The sequence below is a fragment of the Paroedura picta genome, chromosome 3 (genome assembly GCF_049243985.1).
Source record: "Paroedura picta isolate Pp20150507F chromosome 3, Ppicta_v3.0, whole genome shotgun sequence".
Classification (NCBI taxonomy): Eukaryota; Metazoa; Chordata; class Lepidosauria; order Squamata; family Gekkonidae; genus Paroedura; species Paroedura picta.
Genome location: NC_135371.1, coordinates 120,819,537 through 120,839,924, shown reverse-complemented (window position 1 = coordinate 120,839,924; position 20,388 = coordinate 120,819,537). Strand labels below are relative to the sequence as shown.

The 20,388-nt window shown below is 44.7% G+C and overlaps 1 protein-coding gene across 1 annotated transcript; it reads right to left on the bottom strand.

Moving 5' to 3' along the window:
• Positions 1-2,632: 2,632 nt before the first annotated feature.
• Positions 2,633-20,225, bottom strand: TMEM238L (transmembrane protein 238 like). The gene is made up of 2 exons (XM_077327478.1): positions 19,260-20,225; positions 2,633-3,134 (listed from the first exon to the last, which is right to left on the bottom strand). The coding sequence occupies exon 1, from the start codon at positions 19,826-19,828 to the stop codon at positions 19,283-19,285; it is 546 nt and encodes a 181-aa protein (XP_077183593.1). The 5' UTR covers positions 19,829-20,225; the 3' UTR covers positions 2,633-3,134; positions 19,260-19,282.
• Between the last annotated feature and the right edge of the window lie 163 nt (positions 20,226-20,388).

Here is a 20,388-nt window from a genome sequence, read left to right as displayed (position 1 = left end):
GGCGATCGCTTCGCCGGAAGTTTGGAGGAGAGAGCCAGGGGGAGGGACTTTGAAGAACCAGCAACAATGGTAACGCACAGATCTTTAGCGCTACTGTTGCAGATTGGTTGCAGGAGTGTATCGCTATCCGGAGGGTGAATCCACTTTTCTGGATTCCCCTGAAAGCGCCACAACGAAGCGCTTTTTGCTGATTGGTTTCAGGATTGTTGCAGATTGTCTACGACGTCGTGGGTTATGTCAAATTAGTAGCGTTTCCAAATAGCAACCATTCTGCTACTTTGAAGCCGTGCGAAATGGCCCCAAGTTTTGTCTTGTTGCCTTGGTAGTTAAAGTGGCCAGGGTATCTAATTCTTCATAAATCTTCTGCAGTGTCTCAGTAACCAAATATGTCTGAGATGCTAATATATGTTTATATACCATATAAGGAACCAGCTGTGATTGTGGGGGAAAGGTCTTAGCTCTTCACCGGTGCCATTCCCCACCCGACCTCACCCCAATGTAAATCAGTGTCCCGGAACTGCTCTTTGTTCTGCTACAGAAAATGTTTGTTTTCTCTATCAGGGCAAACAGCAGCTTGTGTGTGTGTGTGTGTATGTGTGTGTGCGTGCGTGCGTGCGTGCATGTGTGCATGCATGTGTTTTACATCAGGAAATGGCCCGGGAGCAAACGGTAAATCCTCCTGTGGTTGCTACTGACATACATCCAAGAGATGGGTGATCTGATGACTTCTCCACAACATCTCATCAAGGGTAGCAAAAAAGTAAAAGATCAAGGGACTGGGTGACCCTGAACATCAGTCTCACACACAGGCTTCTGCCCCCAGAGTTCTGGAGGCAACTCTATATGAGCAGGTTTATAAGGAAACCTCATGGACTGCCATAGCACAACAAAATGAAATCCAATATGATCAGAATTGAGTATGCCTTTCTAGCATAGGGTTGCCAGCATTTTGATAACACTTGGGAGATCTCCTGCTATTACATCTTTGTTATGCACCTGTTTTCTAAATAGCCCCTCCTGGCAACTAATCCTCCTCCCACCTACATGCAACATTCACAGAAATCTGTTCCAATCTGAAGAAGTGCGCATCAGGCTGTATCCAGTCTCCCTGTTTGTTTGTTTATATACCGCCCTCCCCAGAGGTTGATGAGCTGAACTTTGTTGACTTTTGAACTGATGCTGGACTCAAACTTCTTCTTGTGTCCGTTTGTTAATTCTTGTATTTCTAAGCGTATTTACGGTCCTTTACAGATCTTGATTACTGCCTTACTCCAATTTCAGCTTTCGTCCCACAGTCTCAATTGCTATCTCTTATGTATCTTCACTCTAGCCAGCAGCCCATCCTGGCAATTAACACCCTCCCCTCTAACTATATATAATGGTTAAGGATATTCTGTTTCTCTGTATCCGAAAAAGTGTGCATGAACACAAAAGCATATACCTTGCAATAAAACTTTGTTGGTCTTAAAAGTGCCATTGGGCTCAAACCAACATGGCTACACAACTGAGTCCTGATATTACAATTGCTCTTCAGGCAACCAAGATCAGTTCCCTGGAGAAAAAGGATGCTTTAGACGGTGGGCTCCATGGCTTTATACCCTGCTGAGGTCCTTCTCCTCCTCAAATTGCACCCTCCCCAGTGTCAGGTGCTCATTCCGTTCCACCCAGGTGCCTTTTCAAATCCCCTCTCTGAGCTTCCTGCTTCTCCCCCACTCCAGGCAGCCTCCGCTCAGAGGTGTCAAAAACATGAGTCACCCTGATTACTGCCTCCCCCCCTTTCTTTCCTCCCAGCGGTGGGATCCGGTGCTCCACTTTGAAGTGTTAAGAGCATGAGCAGATGGTTCAGCCTGCTGGCTCCAACATTTCACACCCGGCTGGTTTCAAGCATCTCCCCTCAGGAAAGGTTTTCTGGCTCTCCAGTTGGGGGTGGGGAGGGTCTACTCATGTACCTATGAAACCTGGGTCCGATCTAAGAGCAGTGTCACAGTCAATTTTCCTGTTGTACGTGTTGCCTTAGCTGAGTGCTCGCCTGTGTGTCCCCTCTTCAATAAAACCAACTTTCTGGTGAAATGCCAGGCGTCGGTAGTCACTGAGTTGGGATATCGAGGTAGGGCTCCGCAACTGCACTATCTGCTTGGGTTCGTGACACCCAGGATTTACCCCCCAAATCTCTAGTGACTCCTTTACAGGGTCACTTTAGTGTGTACCTGGCAAAAGATTTCCCATCTATGAACATTTTTATGTATGAAACTGGGAAACACCCTTGAGTCTCATGCTGTTTGTGGCATGTGTGATGGTTCATGATGCTAGATTGAATGCAGAAAGTCAGATGCTCATGTCAGCCTGGATTCACATTTCAGATTAAGAAGCATTAGACCTTTTGTATGAGAACTCTGACCACACATCCTCAGCTTAATTCCCCTTATGATCACAGAGCTAATTGTTCATTGCTGAGCGCTCTTCAAGCCATAACAGAGAAGAGAGGAATGCCAGTGATATACACAGAGTTACAAAGGATAATGCAGCATGGAGAACAAGGAACCTAGTCCTGTCTGCACTGGAGGGCCTAAGATCTGCAGCTCATCTTCAACATGCTATCAAATCAAGCAACAGAAGTACATTCTCCCCCCACAAAAATAAAAATTTACTTTATTATAAATAGATCTGTATTTTCTTGTAAACAAATACACATTTTAAGAGATTAGGACTAGGTTCCTTTTCATGGCTTCACATTTGGAAATCAACAGATTTTTATAAGCAGACCTCAGGGGACTGAGGAACCCTCATATAGTGTTCTTTGCAACCCACAAAAATCCTTCATGAGAATTCATTTGTCAAAAGTCATTCCGCAACTTAGAGAGTCAGCCTCTTCTGCAGGCAAGTTGTCAATTCACCTTTGGGTATCTGTGTGAACGGCATTCAGAAAGGCGGTAGTGCAATGCTTTGGTGGAACAGTCTCTGGGTGGATGAAAACAAAACTAGACTCTTCCAACAGATGCCACACAGGAGGGAGCTCCATCAGTCAATAGCAACATGACACTCTGTGGACCAGTTTATGGATGCAGCCCCAGGCTGCCCTAGGAAGCAGCAGCAGCAGCAGCAAAGGTTACTGGCTCACGTCCAGGTACGTAAATCTGGAATGTAGAAAAATACACATTGGAAAGCTGAAGACCAGTTTGGACTGACAGCTAGTAGGTGAATATTACTGGCTATGTAGCTCACCTGCCTCAGGATTAAAAAGAATTTTTAAATAAGACAAAAACACAACAAGAGAGGCTGTTTTGTAGTGCAGATGTTAGCTGTCCCAATCCTTGCCAATGGTGATGCTTCAGTAAACAGACTCAGCAGTAGGACCCCAGGTTTTGCCTTGTTTTTCTCACCCATACCCGCCTTGCGTTTTGTGTGCCAGGAATTGGGCTGAACTGTTTGATCCCAACAGAGAGTCTTATTGCAACAAGCTAGATCGGACAGTTCCACCGTAAGCAGAAAGGACAAGGGCAGTGGAATTGAGATAGACAGGCACAAATATTTACAAGAAATTCAGGAGATGACCCTGTTGGAAAGGACAATGACAGGTGTACAAAGAAGAAAAAACCTTGCAAGGACAGCAAGAAGACAATTAGATAGGATAGTGAGGACAGCACCTTCTCTTCTCTTAAGTGTAATTCCTTGTCTGTCTCTAGATTGCTAATCACAGGGCATTTTCCTCCTTCTTCTTGTAGTTCATTCAGCCTACTATCTCTCTCATCCAGGGGTGTAGTTAGGAATCTATCTCTGTTTCTCCTCTGTCCTATCAAGTAAACTACTTCCTAAATAAATCTCATATATATTTTTTAAACAGGTTATGCACCATCACTGTGTTTATTACTCTGCCAACAGAGGTTATGATGGTCTGAGCATATTTCTGATTAAAGGTAGAAAAATTGCCAGAGGCTTATGGCACAAGCAAGCGAGAACAAAAGTGCACAGCATGGCCACATGATAGATAGGCTCACAGAGAGCAGCTATCTAATTTGGAGAGGAATAATGAAGACCTATGTCATCGAAAAAGGCTTGTGGGCTGTTATCTGCCTTAAAGATCACGCTCTACCTTCAGAAATGCCTGTTTAACATAAGAATGCAGGGAGATGCTAATCTCCAGCAGTATCTTGACAAGATGTTGAAATTAGCTGACCAAATGAGAAGTGCAGGAAAAGAAATTACATATGAGGATGTGGTTGTGTTAATTTTTATCAGCCTTCCAGAATCATATGAAAATACAGTGTTTTGAATTGAATATAAGAATTATTTGCCACTCCAAAATATTATCAATTGATTTGAGGGGGAATATGATGGACAAGTACTAAGGAGAGCAGATACTAGCCAAATAATTTGAATAGGTTTCATTATAAATAACAAAAATGAGAACATTTGTCCTTTTGGTGAAATAAGGCCACATTAAGATGGACTGTTCTACTGCTAAGCAGTGAAAATCCTTTTCCAAAGGGGGGGGGGATAAGGAGGAAGCTTAGATCAGCAAGGGGGGGGGGGAAATGAGGAGGCTTAGATCAAATTTAAGCAGCAGCCAATAAAGAAATATTTTATGTTATCTTTAGGAGTCACAGAACGTGTTATATGATTTATTGCCCTTTTGTGTGCTGATAAAGCAGTTTTTGAAACATTAGATGAGCAAAACCAAGCAAATTTATTGCACATGAATGCCTTGTCATGGCTGAAGGCATTGACTCCAGGAAAATAATTGCAAGCTCCCAAGCTGAGAAGCCCAAGAAGCTCTCGTAACAAACTGTCTTTATATCCCAGAGCTAGTGAGTAATTTTATCTCTGTAAAATTGCTGGTAAAGAAGGGAATGATAGCATCTTTTGAAAAGTGATGTTTTATCAGACAGAAAAGAGAATTAATTGCAACTGGAATTGTGAATCAGCTTAACCCAATTCACAGGGTTGTTGTGAGGTTAAAAGGGAAGATGGAGAACATTACAAGCCACTCTGGACCCCGCATCAGAGAAGAAAGCAAATAATGAAGTAAGGAGGTAAATACAATGAGCCTCTTGTGGTGCAGAGTGGTAAGACAGCAGACATGCAGTCTGAAAGCTCTGTCCATGAGGCTGGGAGTTCAATCCCAGCAGCCGGCTCAAGGTTGACTCATCCTTCCATCCTTCTGAGGTCAGTAAAATGAGTACCCAGCTTGCTGGGGGTAAATGGTAATGACTGGGGAAGGCACTGGCAAACCACCTCGTATTGAGTCTGCCATGAAAACGCTAAAGGGCGTCACTCCAAGGGTCAGACATGACCCAGTGCTTGCACAGGGGATGTCTTTACCTTTACCTTTAGGTAAATACATAACCCTGGCTGTAGAGATGAATACATGACCTTGGCTACAACATCTCAAATTACCACTGACTTAGCCATACAACACACCAATCTGCCTACCCTCATCCCTAAGAACAGCACAAACATTGACTAATCAGTCTTAGCTTTGAAAGTAAAATTGCTAAGTGGATAGAGGGGAAATGCCTTGTCCCTTTGTTGTTGTTGTTGTCAGCCATTCAGTTATGTCTGACTCTTGGCGATCCCATGGTACAGCCACTGCCACAATCCCCGATCCTGCACCGCCTCCTTCACCTGCACCGCCTCCTTCAGCTGTGCAATGTTCTGGCTGGTATCCACCCTGATCGTGTCCAACCACCATGGCCTTTTCAGGCCTGGTTTCCTTTCCCCACTGACCAATTCTAACATAACTGCTTTCTCCATGAAGTTGGATTGCATGATATGGCCAAAGTAAGTGAACAAGAGTTTCGTGATATATCAGGCTTCATGCGCTGTAATATTTCCTTGTTTGTGACTCTTGCTGATCATGGAACCCGCAAAAACCTACTCGAACACCAGAGTTCAAATGAATTGATTCTTCTCATTTCTATTTTTTTCCATCATCCAACTTCCACAGCCATAAGTGGCTATTGTAAATATGAAAAAATCTAACTAAACTACATTTGTTAGCCAGGCTTACATCCTTGTTATTCCATGTTCAGTTCAAGTTCATCATTGCTGAGCAATCCAGAGTAATGCAACATTTTATTTCCATACTGCAATTACCACTCACATCGATTTGTGATCCAAGAAAAATGAATTCTTGAATGCATTCGATATCTTCACCATCAATTTTTATTGTGACATGTCTTGTTTTTCGCAGTAGTCATTATTTTTGCCTTTTTAGTGTTTAAGGAAAGACCAAATTTCTTACTTACTTCATTGACCTTTGTGATCACCTATTCTGGGCCTTCCTTAGTTTCTGACAGGAGGGTAGTTTCATCAGCTTACCAATGATTGTTTATATTCCTTTTTCCAATCGTAATTCCAGTATTTGATTCTTTGAGATCAATCTCTCTCATAATGACCTCAGCAGACATGTTAAACAGGAACAAGAAAAGAATTCAACCTTAGCACACTCTTGTCTCTATTTTGAACCAGTGTCACCAAATGGTATACATACAATGACTTCTTGGTTTGCATAAAGCGACTGTATTAGTTTGATCAAATGCACTAGAACCTCTGATTTTTGCAGGACTTCCAACAATTTGTTGTGGTCTACACAATCAAAAGCTTTCTTGTAGTCAGTAAAGCAGATGTAGACAATTTAGGGATGTGCACTAAGGTAACGATCCCCAACCTGTGGGCCGCGGACCACATGTGGTCCTTCGACTAATTGAAGGTGGGCCCCGAAGGACACCTTCTCTCCCCCCCCGGCCCTTTACTTCATCCCCCCAGCCCTTTACAACACACTTCATTGTTGTGGCGTGTCTGTATCTTATTTTGAAGGGATGTTTAAACATTACCATAGCGATCAGAGAGCGCTAGGGCAGTGGTTGAAAGTAGAAAACTACCCCCCCCCCACCGGGCCTCAGTAAAAGGCGTTGAGTGGTCCCTGGTGAGTGGTCCCCAGCGTTGAGTGGTCCCCGGTGATAAAAAGGTTGGGGACCACTGCACTAAGGGTCCGATCTGGCTAGATTCAACTTTGGATGAAGCCACTTTGGACTGATCTGTCTTTGGTTGAAGCAGCTGAAGCGCTTCAGCACTCATTAAAGTCAATGGCGCCGTTGACTTTAATAAGAATTATATACAATGGAGAGTCTGTCTCATGGGATATAATGGAATAGATGGGGCACCCTCTTTGAGAACCCCTAGAATTGGACCCCTTGGTACAAACTTTTTAAAATTTGGAGAGGAATCAAGGAAGAGTCTTCCAAAGCTACCCTGAAAGTGTGGAGGCTGTATCTTAAATCTCCACCCCCAGGCAGTAAAGCCAAAATTCCTATTGAAGTCAATGGTGCCATTGACTTTAATGAGCACCAAAATGCTCCAAAGCAGGTCCGAATCACTCCAAAGCATGCTGCTCTGGTTCTGATGAGTGGTGCAGTTTGGACCACTTTGGAGCGATCTGTCTCTGAATTGGGGTCACTTCAGGGAGATTTGGACCAATTTGGACCAAATCATACAACCTTAGTAGATATCTTCTGACATTCCCTTGACTTTTCCAATATCCAGCACAGGTTTGCTATGTGATTACGAGTGCCATGTCTGCAACTTTCACTCAGCCTAGCCTCTGAAGCTGTGTGGGGCTGATTTTGGAGTGATGGGATGTCAGAAATGCTATGCTTCTGCCATGATTGATATTAGCTTTTAGACCTGTTTTATTGCCTTGGTTTTGATCTGGCATTTCCTTTCATTTTCACACTTCTTCCCCATCCCTTCTTCTCCATCTCCATTCACCTCTTGGGCATTGCCTATCTAACTGTTGTGACTGTTTGAAGTCACTTTGCACAGGTTCTCACGGGGGCATGTGTGCTGGTTGAGTGGTTATACACCATGCCTGTTTGTCTATGCCTCAGTTTTGACAAAGTATTGTTGAGTTAACTCACTTGCTCTGAATAAATGATATCTTTTGCACCGTCAAGAGTTTGTGAGTCTGAGCAATTGAAGATTCTCACAACCACTAGCCATGACAATTTTGTTTTAGGTAAACAAAATAAATCAGGTCTGCAAAAGAAGTCACAGAAAATACTGGAATTCAATACATTGGCTACAAGTTGAGTTTCTGGATTCTCTGAAAAGCAAACAATCTAACTGTAACAATTTCACACTAAACAACTAGCGTGAGAGAAACCATACACTAAAATGTCAACAGGAAGTCTGGTACCAAAAAAGTAACTCAAAGGCAGTCATTAATCCTATTTAGAGGCAAACCAGATGTTCTATTGGCCTATGTCAAATGGGGGGGGGGACTTAAAACTACTCTAAGAAAGAAAGGGGAGCTGAAGCTATCTCTCATCCATGCCCCCTCCCCAAAAGTGCTTCCCCTGTCCCAGTTTTTTTTTCTCTTAGCAGGGATTATTTGAGCTTCAGAGTTCTAATGGGAAAATACATTTATGACCCAATAGGGTGGAAAGATGGCAGTTTCTGGATCCCTGCCACTGATGCTGTGCATCCTAATGTTTCTTAATTTGGCAGAAACCTGACTCTTGCATATCAGTCTACTGCCCTAATGTTCACATAGGCAATCTTTTTGCTACAATCTGTACAGACTCTGGGGAGTTGGATGAGGAGGCATAAAACATTGTGAATCAGAGAAACAGGGGAAAAGCCTGTTCAGATGGCATTACATGTCCCTCAAGGGACAGCTGTCATACACAGAGCACTCTCTAAGTGCTTTTATTCTGTTATGACATTACAGCACGTGATCGGGGAGTGAAGCAAATGGACAAACACAGCAGGATCTCCCCTGGGACAATATATCCAGAACAGATTGAAGCAAAAGCTCAGCAATACACCAGGGTCACTAAAGCGAGGGCTTGAAAAAGTATTTATAATCTGGGTCACACTAGCACTTTGAGGTCTCATGTCAAATGTTGAAAATGATATAAAGTATATCATGAATTTATCTTGCAGTGGAACATACTGTTACACGTGGGGGACCTACAAGGACTTGCAAAGGGCACTTTCTCCCTTGTATTCTCTTCCCAACAGCGTTTCCTCTTTTCCTCATCCTGACCAACACCATATCCTCATCTTTCTTCCTCACAACCACCAATCAAACCCACTTTTCATCTACACCATCTCCAGCTATATTTATGTTTTATTTAATTTACTTCCTTCATAGGGACCCAAAGCAGCATATATCATTCCCTTTTCATCCCCTTTATCCTCACAACAACTGTGAGGTAGGTTAGGCGGAGAGTGTGTGATTGGCTCACAGTCACTCAGCAAGCTTCCATGGCAAAGTGGGTATTCAAACCTAGATCTCCCAGATCCAAGTCTCTAAAGGTTACACTACACTGGCTTTTGTGGGCTGGCTGCTGTTGAACAGTGGCAATGGTCAGGGGATTGTTGGTGAACCAGGACTAGGATTGCTAGGCTCTGGGTGGCAGCTCAAGATTTCTCAGGATAACAACTAATCTCCAGACAACAGAACTGGAGACCTGGAGAGTGGACTCTATGGTATCCTCCTCTTCCCAAACTCTGCCCTCCCTAGACTCCATTCAAAGAGCTCACAACCCTAGCAGTGACCGCATGAACCCTCCCTCAATGGCCAAAGTAGCCCTGCAAAGAGTTTTGCCCCCTCCTTCCTTTACTGACAAAAACCAGTGCTTCAACTGGCAATATGGTTGTGGTTGCCTAGTAACTACTGAAGTCATTTGTTTCTTAAAGACATAAGAATTGCTTCTGTTATTTTGTGGAGTTTTAATTTCTCACTGTATTTTAAACAAAATTCGCATTTTCCTGCAAACCTGGGGCTTTTTCAGCTGTGCAGAAAGTTATGACTGTTCATGCCTCCAGTTTCTGGATGTAAGTATCCACAGACTTGCTGAGTACTAGATATATTATACTGCTGGATGTGGTCAGGTGTCCTGCTGCCTCAGTACGGTGCTGGGTCAGGAGGAAGCCTAGAGCAGGAACAGCTGTTGGACACAATCTTCACTGAAGCTGGAGTTTATAGAATCATAGAATCATGGAGTTGGAAGGGGCCATACAGGCCATCTAGTCCAACCCCCTGCTCAACGCAGGATTAGCCCAAAGCATCCTAAAGCATCCAAGAAAAGTGTGTATCCAACCTTTGCTTGAAGACTGCCAGTGAGGGGGAGCTCACCACCTCCTTAGGCAGCCTATTCCACTGCTGAACTACTCTGACTGAGAAAAACTTTTTCCTGATATCTAGCCTATATCGTTGTACTTGAAGTTTAAACCCATTACTGCGTGTCCTTTCCTCTGCAGCCAGCAGAAACAGCATCCTGCCCTCCTCCAAGTGACAACCTTTCAAATACTTAAAGAGGGCTATCATGTCCCCTCTCAACCTCCTTTTCTCCAGGCTGAACATTCCCAAGTCCCTCAACCTATCTTCATAGGGCTTGGTCCCTTGGCCCCAGATCATCTTCGTCGCTCTCCTCTGTACCCTTTCAATTTTATCGATGTCCTTCTTGAAGTGAGGCCTCCAGAACTGCACACAGTACTCCAGGTGTGGTCTGACCAGTGCCGTATACAATGGGACTATGACATCTTGTGATTTTGATGTGATGGCTCTGTTGATACAGCCCAAAATGGCATTTGCCTTTTTTACCGCTGCATCACACTGCCTGCTCATGTTTAGTTTACAATCCACAAGTACCCCAAGGTCTCGTTCACACACAGTGCTACCTAGAAGCGTATCCCCCATCCAGTAGGCATGCTTTTCATTTTTCTGACCCAGATGCAGAACTTTACACTTATCTTTATTAAATTGCATCTTGTTCTCATTTGCCCATTTTTCCATTGTGTTCAGATCTCGTTGAACTCTGTCTCTATCTTCCGGAGTATTTGCCAGTCCTCCCAATTTGGTGTCATCTGCAAACTTGATGAGTAGTCCCTCCACCCCCTCATCTAGATCATTAATAAATATGTTAAAAAGTACCGGGCCGAGCACCGAACCCTGAGGTACCCCGCTACTCACCTCTCTCCAGTCTGATGAAACACCATTGACAACAACTCTTTGAGTGCGGTTCTCTAACCAATTCCCTATCCACCTAACGATCTGAAAATCCAGATTGCAGTCCTTCAACTTATCCATCAGAACATCATGGGGAACCTTGTCAAAAGCTTTACTAAAATCCAAGTAAATGACATCAACCAAATTTCCCCGATCCAGCAAACCTGTTACTTGGTCAAAAAAGGAAACTAGGTTGGTCTGGCAGGACCTGTTGGAGACAAATCCATGCTGACTTCCTTGGATCACCAAATTGTCCTCCAGATGTTTGCAGATCGCTCCCTTTAATATCTGCTCCATTATCTTCCCCACAACAGAGGTCAGACTCACTGGTCTGTAGTTTCCCGGGTCATCCTTCCTCCCTTTTTTGAAGATCGGAATAACGTTTGCTCTTTTCCAGTCCTCCGGGACATCTCCAGTCCTTAAAGAGGTTCCAAAGATGATGGACAAGGGCTGTGCAAGTTCTCTGGAAAGTTCTTTGAGTACTCTCGGGTGCATTTCATCTGGACCAGGGGATTTGAACTCATCCAGTGCAGCTAAATGCCTCTCAACCACCTCTCTATCCATGTTAACCTGCCACCCAGACACTATCCTTTGGCTACAGCCATCTCTAGATGTGCCTAAACACTTTGACCTGTGGGAAAAAACAGATGTAAAATAGGCACTAAGCCTTTCTGCTTTCTCTGCATCTTTCGTTAGAGTTTGTCCATCCGCACCCAACAGCGGGCCTATTGCCTCCTTTACTTTACGTTTGCTCCTCACGTAACTGAAAAATCTTTTCTTGTTACAATGGGCTTCCCTGGCCAATCTTAGCTCACTCTCAGCTTTGGCCTTTCTGATGATTGATCTACAGTGCCTAGTAACCTGTAGGTACTCTTCTTTAGAGCTCTGTCCTTCCCTCCATTTCCTGAACATTTTCCTTTTCTTTCTTAGTTCCTCTTGAAGTTCTCTGTTCATCCAAATAGGCTTCTTAGAGCTCCTGCAGTGTTTTCGTATTTCTGTAATAGTCATTGATTGAGCATGCAATAGCTCTTGTTTGAGTAGCGCCCACCCTTCACATGCTCCCTTCCCTTCCAGCATTCTCGTCCATGGTATGACACTCATCATGTCTCTGAGTTTATTAAAGTTTGCCCTACGAAAATCCAACATCCGCGTCTGGCTACAAGCTTCCTTGGCTCCCAATCTCAAAAGGAATTCTATGAGGACATGGTCACTTCCCCCTAGGGTCCCCACCTCCTTCACCTCATCCACCAACTCTTGCCTGTTGGTCAGTATTAAGTCCAGTATGGCTGAACCTCTTGTGGGTTCATCTACCATTTGATAAATGAAATTGTCAGCCAGGCAGGTCAGAAACTTGCATGACTGAGGACGCTTCGCAGAGTTTGTTTCCCAGCACACATCTGGGAAATTGAAGTCACCCATGATGACAAGGTCCTGCCGTTTGGATATTTTCTCAAGCTGCTCACAAAGTGCAGCATCCACATCCTCTCGTTGGTCAGGCGGTCGGTAGCAGACACCAACCACCACACTGTTTGTTTTCCCCTCGCTTATTTTCACCCAGATGCTTTCCACTGTAGATATACTCTCCTTCACTAGAATTTCCTGACAGGTAAGCCCTTTCCTCACATACAGTGCCACTCCTCCACCTCAGCTTCTTGCAGCTGAGGGGCTGCACTGAAAGGAAGTCCAAGGCCACAATAATAAACAAGCCAGGAGTTGGATGCCAGAGGGTTACCAGATCAGAGAAAGTCCAAAACAAACTGAAGAGTCAAAACCAAGAAATTAAGACGTCCACGGAGGATGTCCAAAGTCAAAGTCATTACTACTAGACAGGGGTTGTCAGGGAGTACAGGAATAAGAGTGTAGAGTTAGGCTGCATTAGAAACTAACAATAAAAGAAGTTGACAAATGGGCTACACCAGTAAAGTCAGTAAGTCCTCTTTTATTCAAAAAATAATGTATGCCAGAACGCAGACCTGTTATCAAGCATTTTCACATGTATTTTCTTCAGTGACAAATCAACTAAATTTTACAAAGATTTTTTCTATTTTCATACAGGACCAGTATTAATAATTATCTTAATACCATAACAAGAGAAAATCCTTCAAAGAATATTTTTATATATAGCAGAGTCTTATTCCAGGTAGTACAGAGGGCAAGCATGTGTGGCAGTGTTAGAAACCATGCAGCAATATGAAGTCCAAAACAAAACTGAACACTTGGCTACATGTGAATCACTTTAATTATCTTTTCCAAAAATATTCACAGAATCTTGTAAAAAACATACACCAATTTGTATGTTTTCACTGCCATTTTTCCCATAAGACACATCTCAAACAATATTCTTTTTATGAAGAGTCACACTTCTTTTCAGATCAAGATATTTTCATATAAAAGATTTTCAAATATCTTAGCATAGAAAAAGTTTTCTTCGGGGTCCCTTCTTACAAATGGATTTAGCCTAATGGTACCATATACTACCATTAGGCCAAGTCTATCTGTGACTCTTCATAAAAAGAATATCACTGAAGACATATCTTTTCACTGAAGAAATGCTGGTGAAAATGTATAAACCACTGCATGTTATGGCAAGATTCTGTAAATGTTTTTGGAAAATGAAATTAAAGTGATACAAGTGTAGCCGATGTTCAGTTTTGTTTTGGACTTCATGTTGCTCCATTAGAAACTAAGTGCATTGCATCCACACTGCATTCCTTGCAGCCATTCCTTAAATTAGGCTGACCAGTCTGCATGGAAGCCATCCTGCAATCACTCACTGTCATCAGGATCCTTTGGCTCACTGGGATCTCAGTAATGCCGCACATCTCCTCTCATGCAACATGACCCTACGTTTTTGCTGACAGCACATGACTGCTTTGGGCAAATCTGATGAGCTTCAAGTGACACAACACTAGCAGGAACACACTTCAAGGCTTCTGGCTGGAGCTGTGACACAGCTAGCTGAATACCTCTATCCAATGAACTCACAGCTGTTTCAGCTCCCCACGAGGGTAGTTCAACAGCTTCATTGGATGAACCGTCATCAATGGCAAGGGGGTCATGAAATATGTTGATGCAATTTTGACAAGCTGCTATACCTTCTTAAATGTGTTGAACTCATTACCCTTTTAAAAAGCATACTGTACACTAAATTCCAGACAATTAAGCATCTACCACCTGCTCAGCATTGTGTTTGTGTACATGTAGATCCTGATGTACAGCCCATTCCTTACATGCAGCATGAATCAGGGATGAGTGTTAGTCCCACTCATTCACCCCCTATATTCAGCACTGAACTGCATGCAGAATTTCAATACTCTTGTTTGTTATATTAATTGAAGACCATCAAACCAAGGGAAAGTTCAGATTGCCATTTACATGAGTCACACCAAGCAGTTTGTGCCACAGTTGGAGAACCAAGCCTTTATTTGCCAACAGTGGAATTAATCTGCAACAGAAAAAGATTTCTCTTTTGCGTGACCATTCAAGATGATCTCACAGAGAGCAAGAGTTCTAGAACAGGAGAATTATCATGACAAAGTTTTTGTTGTTGTTGTTCTGGATGCAACATTGCTGAATAACAAGTACAAATTATATCTTGCCCACAATAACTTGCTAAAAGCAAGAGAGATTTTATAGGTATGTATTTCATACAATGACTATAACATTATACACAAGATACAGAGAAAAGAAGCCATAAGAGACCGTTTGGCTCTGGAATACTTAGCAATAACTTTGCCTCAGTTTGGACTTTTAAAATGGAAAGACTGACTGAAGAAGAGAAAGTTATTAGTGCCACAGAGTGAGGAAAATCTTTATTATTCTTAATAAATTCAAACCTTAGTGTGGGGCGGGGTAGGAGAGACCCATGTTCTGTACAAAGATGTAGAAGTTCTAGCAAAATGTTTAGTATTTTAGCTCTGGCATGGTACCTGATAACTGTACACACACTCTAGTTTATCAGAAACAAAGAGTTTGTGGTAGATTCCAGACAAAAGGTCACTGTTAAGACAGAATATGAAAAAACAGACAACGGTGTCAGACAAGGATAAATTTTATCTTCCTAGATGTAAATGAAGGTGGAGTGAAAACTGGTGGAACATTAACTATTTGACATATACAGATGGCATCACATTATTGGCAGTAAACAGTAAAGGCTTGAAATGACTCCTGGTGATAGTTGAAGCAGAAAGTGCCAAATCAGAATTACAGCTGAACATCAAGAAGACAGAAGTAATAACTACTGGGGGATTACACAACTTTAATATTGATAATGAATAATTCAAGATTTTCTATTCCTTGGCTCCATCATCAACCTAAAGGGAGATTGTTCTCAAGAAGTCAGAAGGACATTGCAACTGGGGAGGGTAGTCACGGAGGAGCTAGAAAAGGTCCTTGCGTGTTAAGGATGTGTTGTTGCTGACCAAGATCAAGTTAATTCCTGCCACAGTATTCCCCATAACTATGAGTGAAAGTTGGACAATGAAGAAAGCTGACAGGAAGAAAACAGATGCCTTTGAAATGTTGTGTTGGATGAGAGTTTTATGGATACCATGGACCACCAAATCAAACTTGAACACTCCACAGAAGCTAAAATGACTAACTGAGGCTATCATATATTATGAGAATAAGGAGTCACTGGAGAAGACAAGAATACTACGAAAAGTAGAAGGTAACAGGAAAAGAGGAAGACTCAACATGAGACGGATTGACTCAACTAAAAGAAGCCATGGCCCTCAGTTTGCAAGACCTGAGAATGGCTAACAATATGATGTTTTGGGGAAGGTGAATTAATAGGGTTGTCTTAAATTGGAAGCAACCTGATGGCACTTAACACACAAACATGGCAATAGGAGTGACTCAGGTTAACTGTAGCCCTTAGGTTTCATTTCTCCTCAGTATGAAGCCATAGAACAAATATTAATAGAAAGATATGAATGCTAATACAATGGACAGCAGCAAGACTCCACTAAGAAAGGTGAAATACTTCTGCCATTCTAGCAGACTTTGGCTTTGGTTCTCATGAGTCCATTTATATTATCAGCATTCCTCAAGAACTGAAAACATAGAATTATTTTAAAAAGACATGTGGTTTTCATTGTAATAAAACATGGAAAACAACCCATAATCAAGGATTAGATTGGAAATCAATTCTAGCCCCCTAAAAATACCATGTTCTATGTTCTAGTTTCTCCTTTCAATTTCTTAAATTAGATCTGGTTTTTTCCCCCCATTTCTGGCCCCATGGACATCTCAGCTCAAAATCTACTGGTTCACAGTAGCCAGCCACTGGAACACCAGAGGCCATCAGTGTGACAGGTGTTTGGGCTGAAGCCAGGAGTGATATCACCTGTACTTATCAACCCCAAAGTGAGAAACAGGCAAGGCAAGAGCAAGTAGGGAGAAGCAGGAAGCTGATGCTTACAGGAGCCAACAATTTTAATGAGGCTTAACACTTTCTTTCCAGAGGCAACAGATTCTTTCTCCAGCAGAAAGAGAAGCAATTTTTTAAGGGTGTCAGGTCAATTGTATCTGTAGGCAGGATGCTCAGTACTGGAAAACATATGGAACTGCAGGCAATATTATTCAATTGGAAAACAGCTGAACCCTGACCTGGATAGCCATGATTAGCCTGATTCTGTCAGATCTTGGAAGCCAAGTGGGGGTGGCCAGAGTTAGTATTTGGATGAGAGACCACCAGGGTCATGACATGGAGGTAGGCAATGGCAAACCACCTCTGAATGTCTCTTGCCTTGAAATCTATGAGGGGTCACTTCATTTGGTGACCACCAAAGAAACTAAAATCGTTAGCAAAGAGCAACATACACGGTAGCAGGAACAAGCATTTGGGGGTAATATCTCAATTCACAACTGCACACCCTCTTTGGTGTAGTGGTTAAGAGTGGCAGCCTCTAATCTGGAGAGCTGGGTTTGATTCCCTGCTCCTCCACATGCTGGACAACCTTGGGCTAGTCACAGTCCTGTTAGAGCTGTTCTCACAGAGTAGTTCTGTCAGCCCTACCTACCTCACAGGGTGTCTCTTGGGGGGAAAGGAAGGGAAAGAGATGGTAAACCACTTTGAAGCTCCTTAGAATAGTGAAAAACAATTCTTATCTTCTTCAATCCTGAAGCATAAGATGCATCCCTGCTTCATGAAAATGTGCCCTGTGCACACTGGAAGAATGTGGGTGGGTGAGAACTTTAATCCATTTGGTATATGAAGCCACTTAGAGCTTATGCTCCCACAGTACATCCATCCAACAGTCATGCTAAGACAGAATTCACTGAACTCTGCAGTCCCTTAAGCTAGCTAAGAATGGCTTATCGGTGGCCAGTGCTGATGCAGGACTTTGTTCACCAGAGTTCTGGGCCTCAGGAACTTTCATTTGCTAGGACTAAACCGGAACCAGGCCACTCCGTTTGCATTCAACTTGAACCCCAGCCCAATGCTATTAAGGTCCTAGAAACTGACCCCTAGGACTTAGAAATCAACCACACTTCTTCCTAAGAGCCCCAATATATAAACTCCAGTTAGGGACTGAAAAAGGCAAAATGTGAATATTTAGGGTTGGGGGACTGATTGTTTTGTTTAATCCTAAATGACTCCAGGTAAATTGCATCCATAATTCCAGCTTCAGTCTCATTGCTAGGAATGAGTTCCTGGCCATGGAGTTTCCACACAAGGGAGTTTCCCAGTGCTTTCCCTTCCCCTGTCTTCTGCCAGCTTTTGGCCATTAAAAAAAGAACAGGTATCCTCCTACCCTGTGAGGAGGACACCACAGTGACATACTACCAGAGGGATGGACCAGATCCAATGGGATGAAATTAATTCAAAAGAAATTCCATCTAAACATCTAGAAGAAGTTCCTGACAGAGCAGTTTTTCAGTGGAACAGGCTTCCTCAGGAGGTGGTGGGTTTTCCATCTTTGGAAATTTTGAAACAGGGGCTGGATTCTGTGAAGGCTTAAGGGTGGGTGGGTAGCAAGTTACACTGGATGAGCTATAGAATCATAGAATCATAGAGTTGGAAGGGGCCATACAGGCCAACCCCCTGCTCAACGCAGGATCAGCCCTAAGCATCCTAAAGTAGCAATCCCCAACCTGTTGGCTGCGGACCACATGTGGTCCGTTGACTAATTGGAGGTGGGCTGCGAAGGACGCCTTCTCCCCTCCCCCCCAGCCCTTTACAACACACTTCGGGTGTCATTGTCCCCCATCACTCCCAGATGGGACTATCTCGTTGCAGAGAAACAAGCTCAGGGTTCCCATTGATTTGTCATTGTCATGAGTTAAAATTTCCATGAAAATAAAATGTTCCTTATGTTCATTGTTGTGGTGTGTCTGTATCTTATTTTGAAGGGATGTTTAAACATTACCATAGCGATCAGAGAGCGTTAGGGCAGTGGTTGAGAGTAGAGGAGTAAACTACCCCCCCCACACCGGGCCTCAGTAAAATTGTCAAGCGTTGAGTGGTCTCCGGTGATAAAAAGGTTGGGGACCATTGTCCTAAAGCATCCAAGAAAAGTGTGTATCCAACCTTTGCTTGAAGACTGCCAGTGAGGGGAGCTCACCACCTCCTTAGGCAGTCTATTCCACTGCTGAACTACTCTGACTGTGAAATTTTTTTCCTGATATCTAGCCTATATCATTGTACTTGTAGTTTAAACCCATTATTGCGTGTCCTTTCCTCTGCAGTCAATGGGAACAGCAGCCTGTCCTCCTCCAAATGACAACCTTTCAAATACTTAAAGATGGCTATCATGTCCCCTCTCAACCTCCTTTTCTCCAGGCTGAACATTCCCAAGTCCCTCAACCTATCTTCATAGGGCTTGATCCCTTGGCCCCAGATCAATAGTTGTGAGTGTCCTGCATAGTGCAGGGGGTTGGACTAGATGACCCAGGAGGTCCCTTCCAACTCTACGATTTTATGATTCTATGATGATTTTCAAAAACAGCAAAAGTCCCTCAGTTATCAGTGCTGGTGAGTGCAATGATGCTCAATGTGGGCTGGAGGCCACCCCTTTTGCACTCTCCCTGACTCTCTTGGGGGGGGGGGGGGTTGGCATCTTTCAGGAAAGGACCTCCCAGAGCAGGTTGGGGAAAGTCGAGGGCAGAGCGAGGAACCCTGGCAAGCGGCCAAGGGCGCAAGGATGCCGCGGCGCTGGAGAGAACGGGGTGGGGTGGGATGCGGGTTGGAGTCGACTTCGGCGTTGCCCCAGCGGGGACCGAGCAGATTGGCATCGGTTACCTGGCCTCTCTTGGACGAGGGTCTCACACCAGGCGCTCTCCTGGCGTCCCCTGCTGCGGGTGAAGGTGACTGAGCTCGAGGGGGCTCGAGGACGGCGACGACCGGGCGGAGGCGGCGGCGGGAACAGCAGCAGCAGCAGCAGCAGCAGCAGCAGGAGCACTTGTGGGCGCCGCAGCGCTGCGGCCGGGGTCGGGAGGGCAGGAGGCGGCCGGCGCCAGACGGCGGCGCTGGGACAGGCGCTTGGAGAGCTTGGCGGCCAGGCGCACGAGGCTGGCCCGGCGGCGTGGCGGTGGCGGTGGCGGCGGCGTGGCGGGAGAGCTGGGGCGCGCCCCGATGGGCAACTCTTCGGCCGGCACCCCGCGCAGGTTGCCCGAATACCAGAGGAGCCAGCAGAGCAGCGAGAGGAAGAGCAGCAGCGCCCCGCTGAGCACCAGGAATTCCTCGAGGGAGCAGCCGGACACCGTCGGCTTCCCCGCGGCCCCCGCCAGCACCAAGGCCAGCCCGGCCGCGTCCAGCACCAGCGCGGCCCCCAGGAAGACCGCGCAGCGCCCGCCGCACGCCCGGCCCATGCCCGCGCCGCCGCCGATAGCCCGCCACGGGCAGCCGCCCAAGGACTGGAGCCGCACCGCCGCGCCCGCCCGGGCCAGGGCCAGGGGCAGGGCCAGGGGCAGGTGCGGGAGCAGACGCAGGCGGCCGCGCCACGCCTCTCCCCTTCCCGTCTCGGCCCAGACCAAGAGCGGGCGGGCTGCCCTCGACGGCGGCCTCTAGGCTCTGGGTAGGCCAGGACCGCAGCCGGACCCCGAGGAGCGCAGCAGCCCGTTATGTTTCTGAACTGTTGCGCACTTGAAAGATAGCGATTGTTGGGGTTCACTTTATAAACCTGACCCTTTTCTGGCAAGGACTGTTGCCAAATGAAAACTCAATATGCCACCCTGAGTTATACATTTTACTTTTTTTTAAGGTTCACAGGTTGAATACAGAAGAAAAGGAGAATCCCTGGGAATCACACACACACACAATTATTATGGCAGTTGAAGTCCCTTTAATAATGTGGCCCCCAACTTTTAAAAATCCTCTTTTTAACCTACTGCTCCAGTGTAGGGGGTTGCCAGATGATTAAGAAAAACAG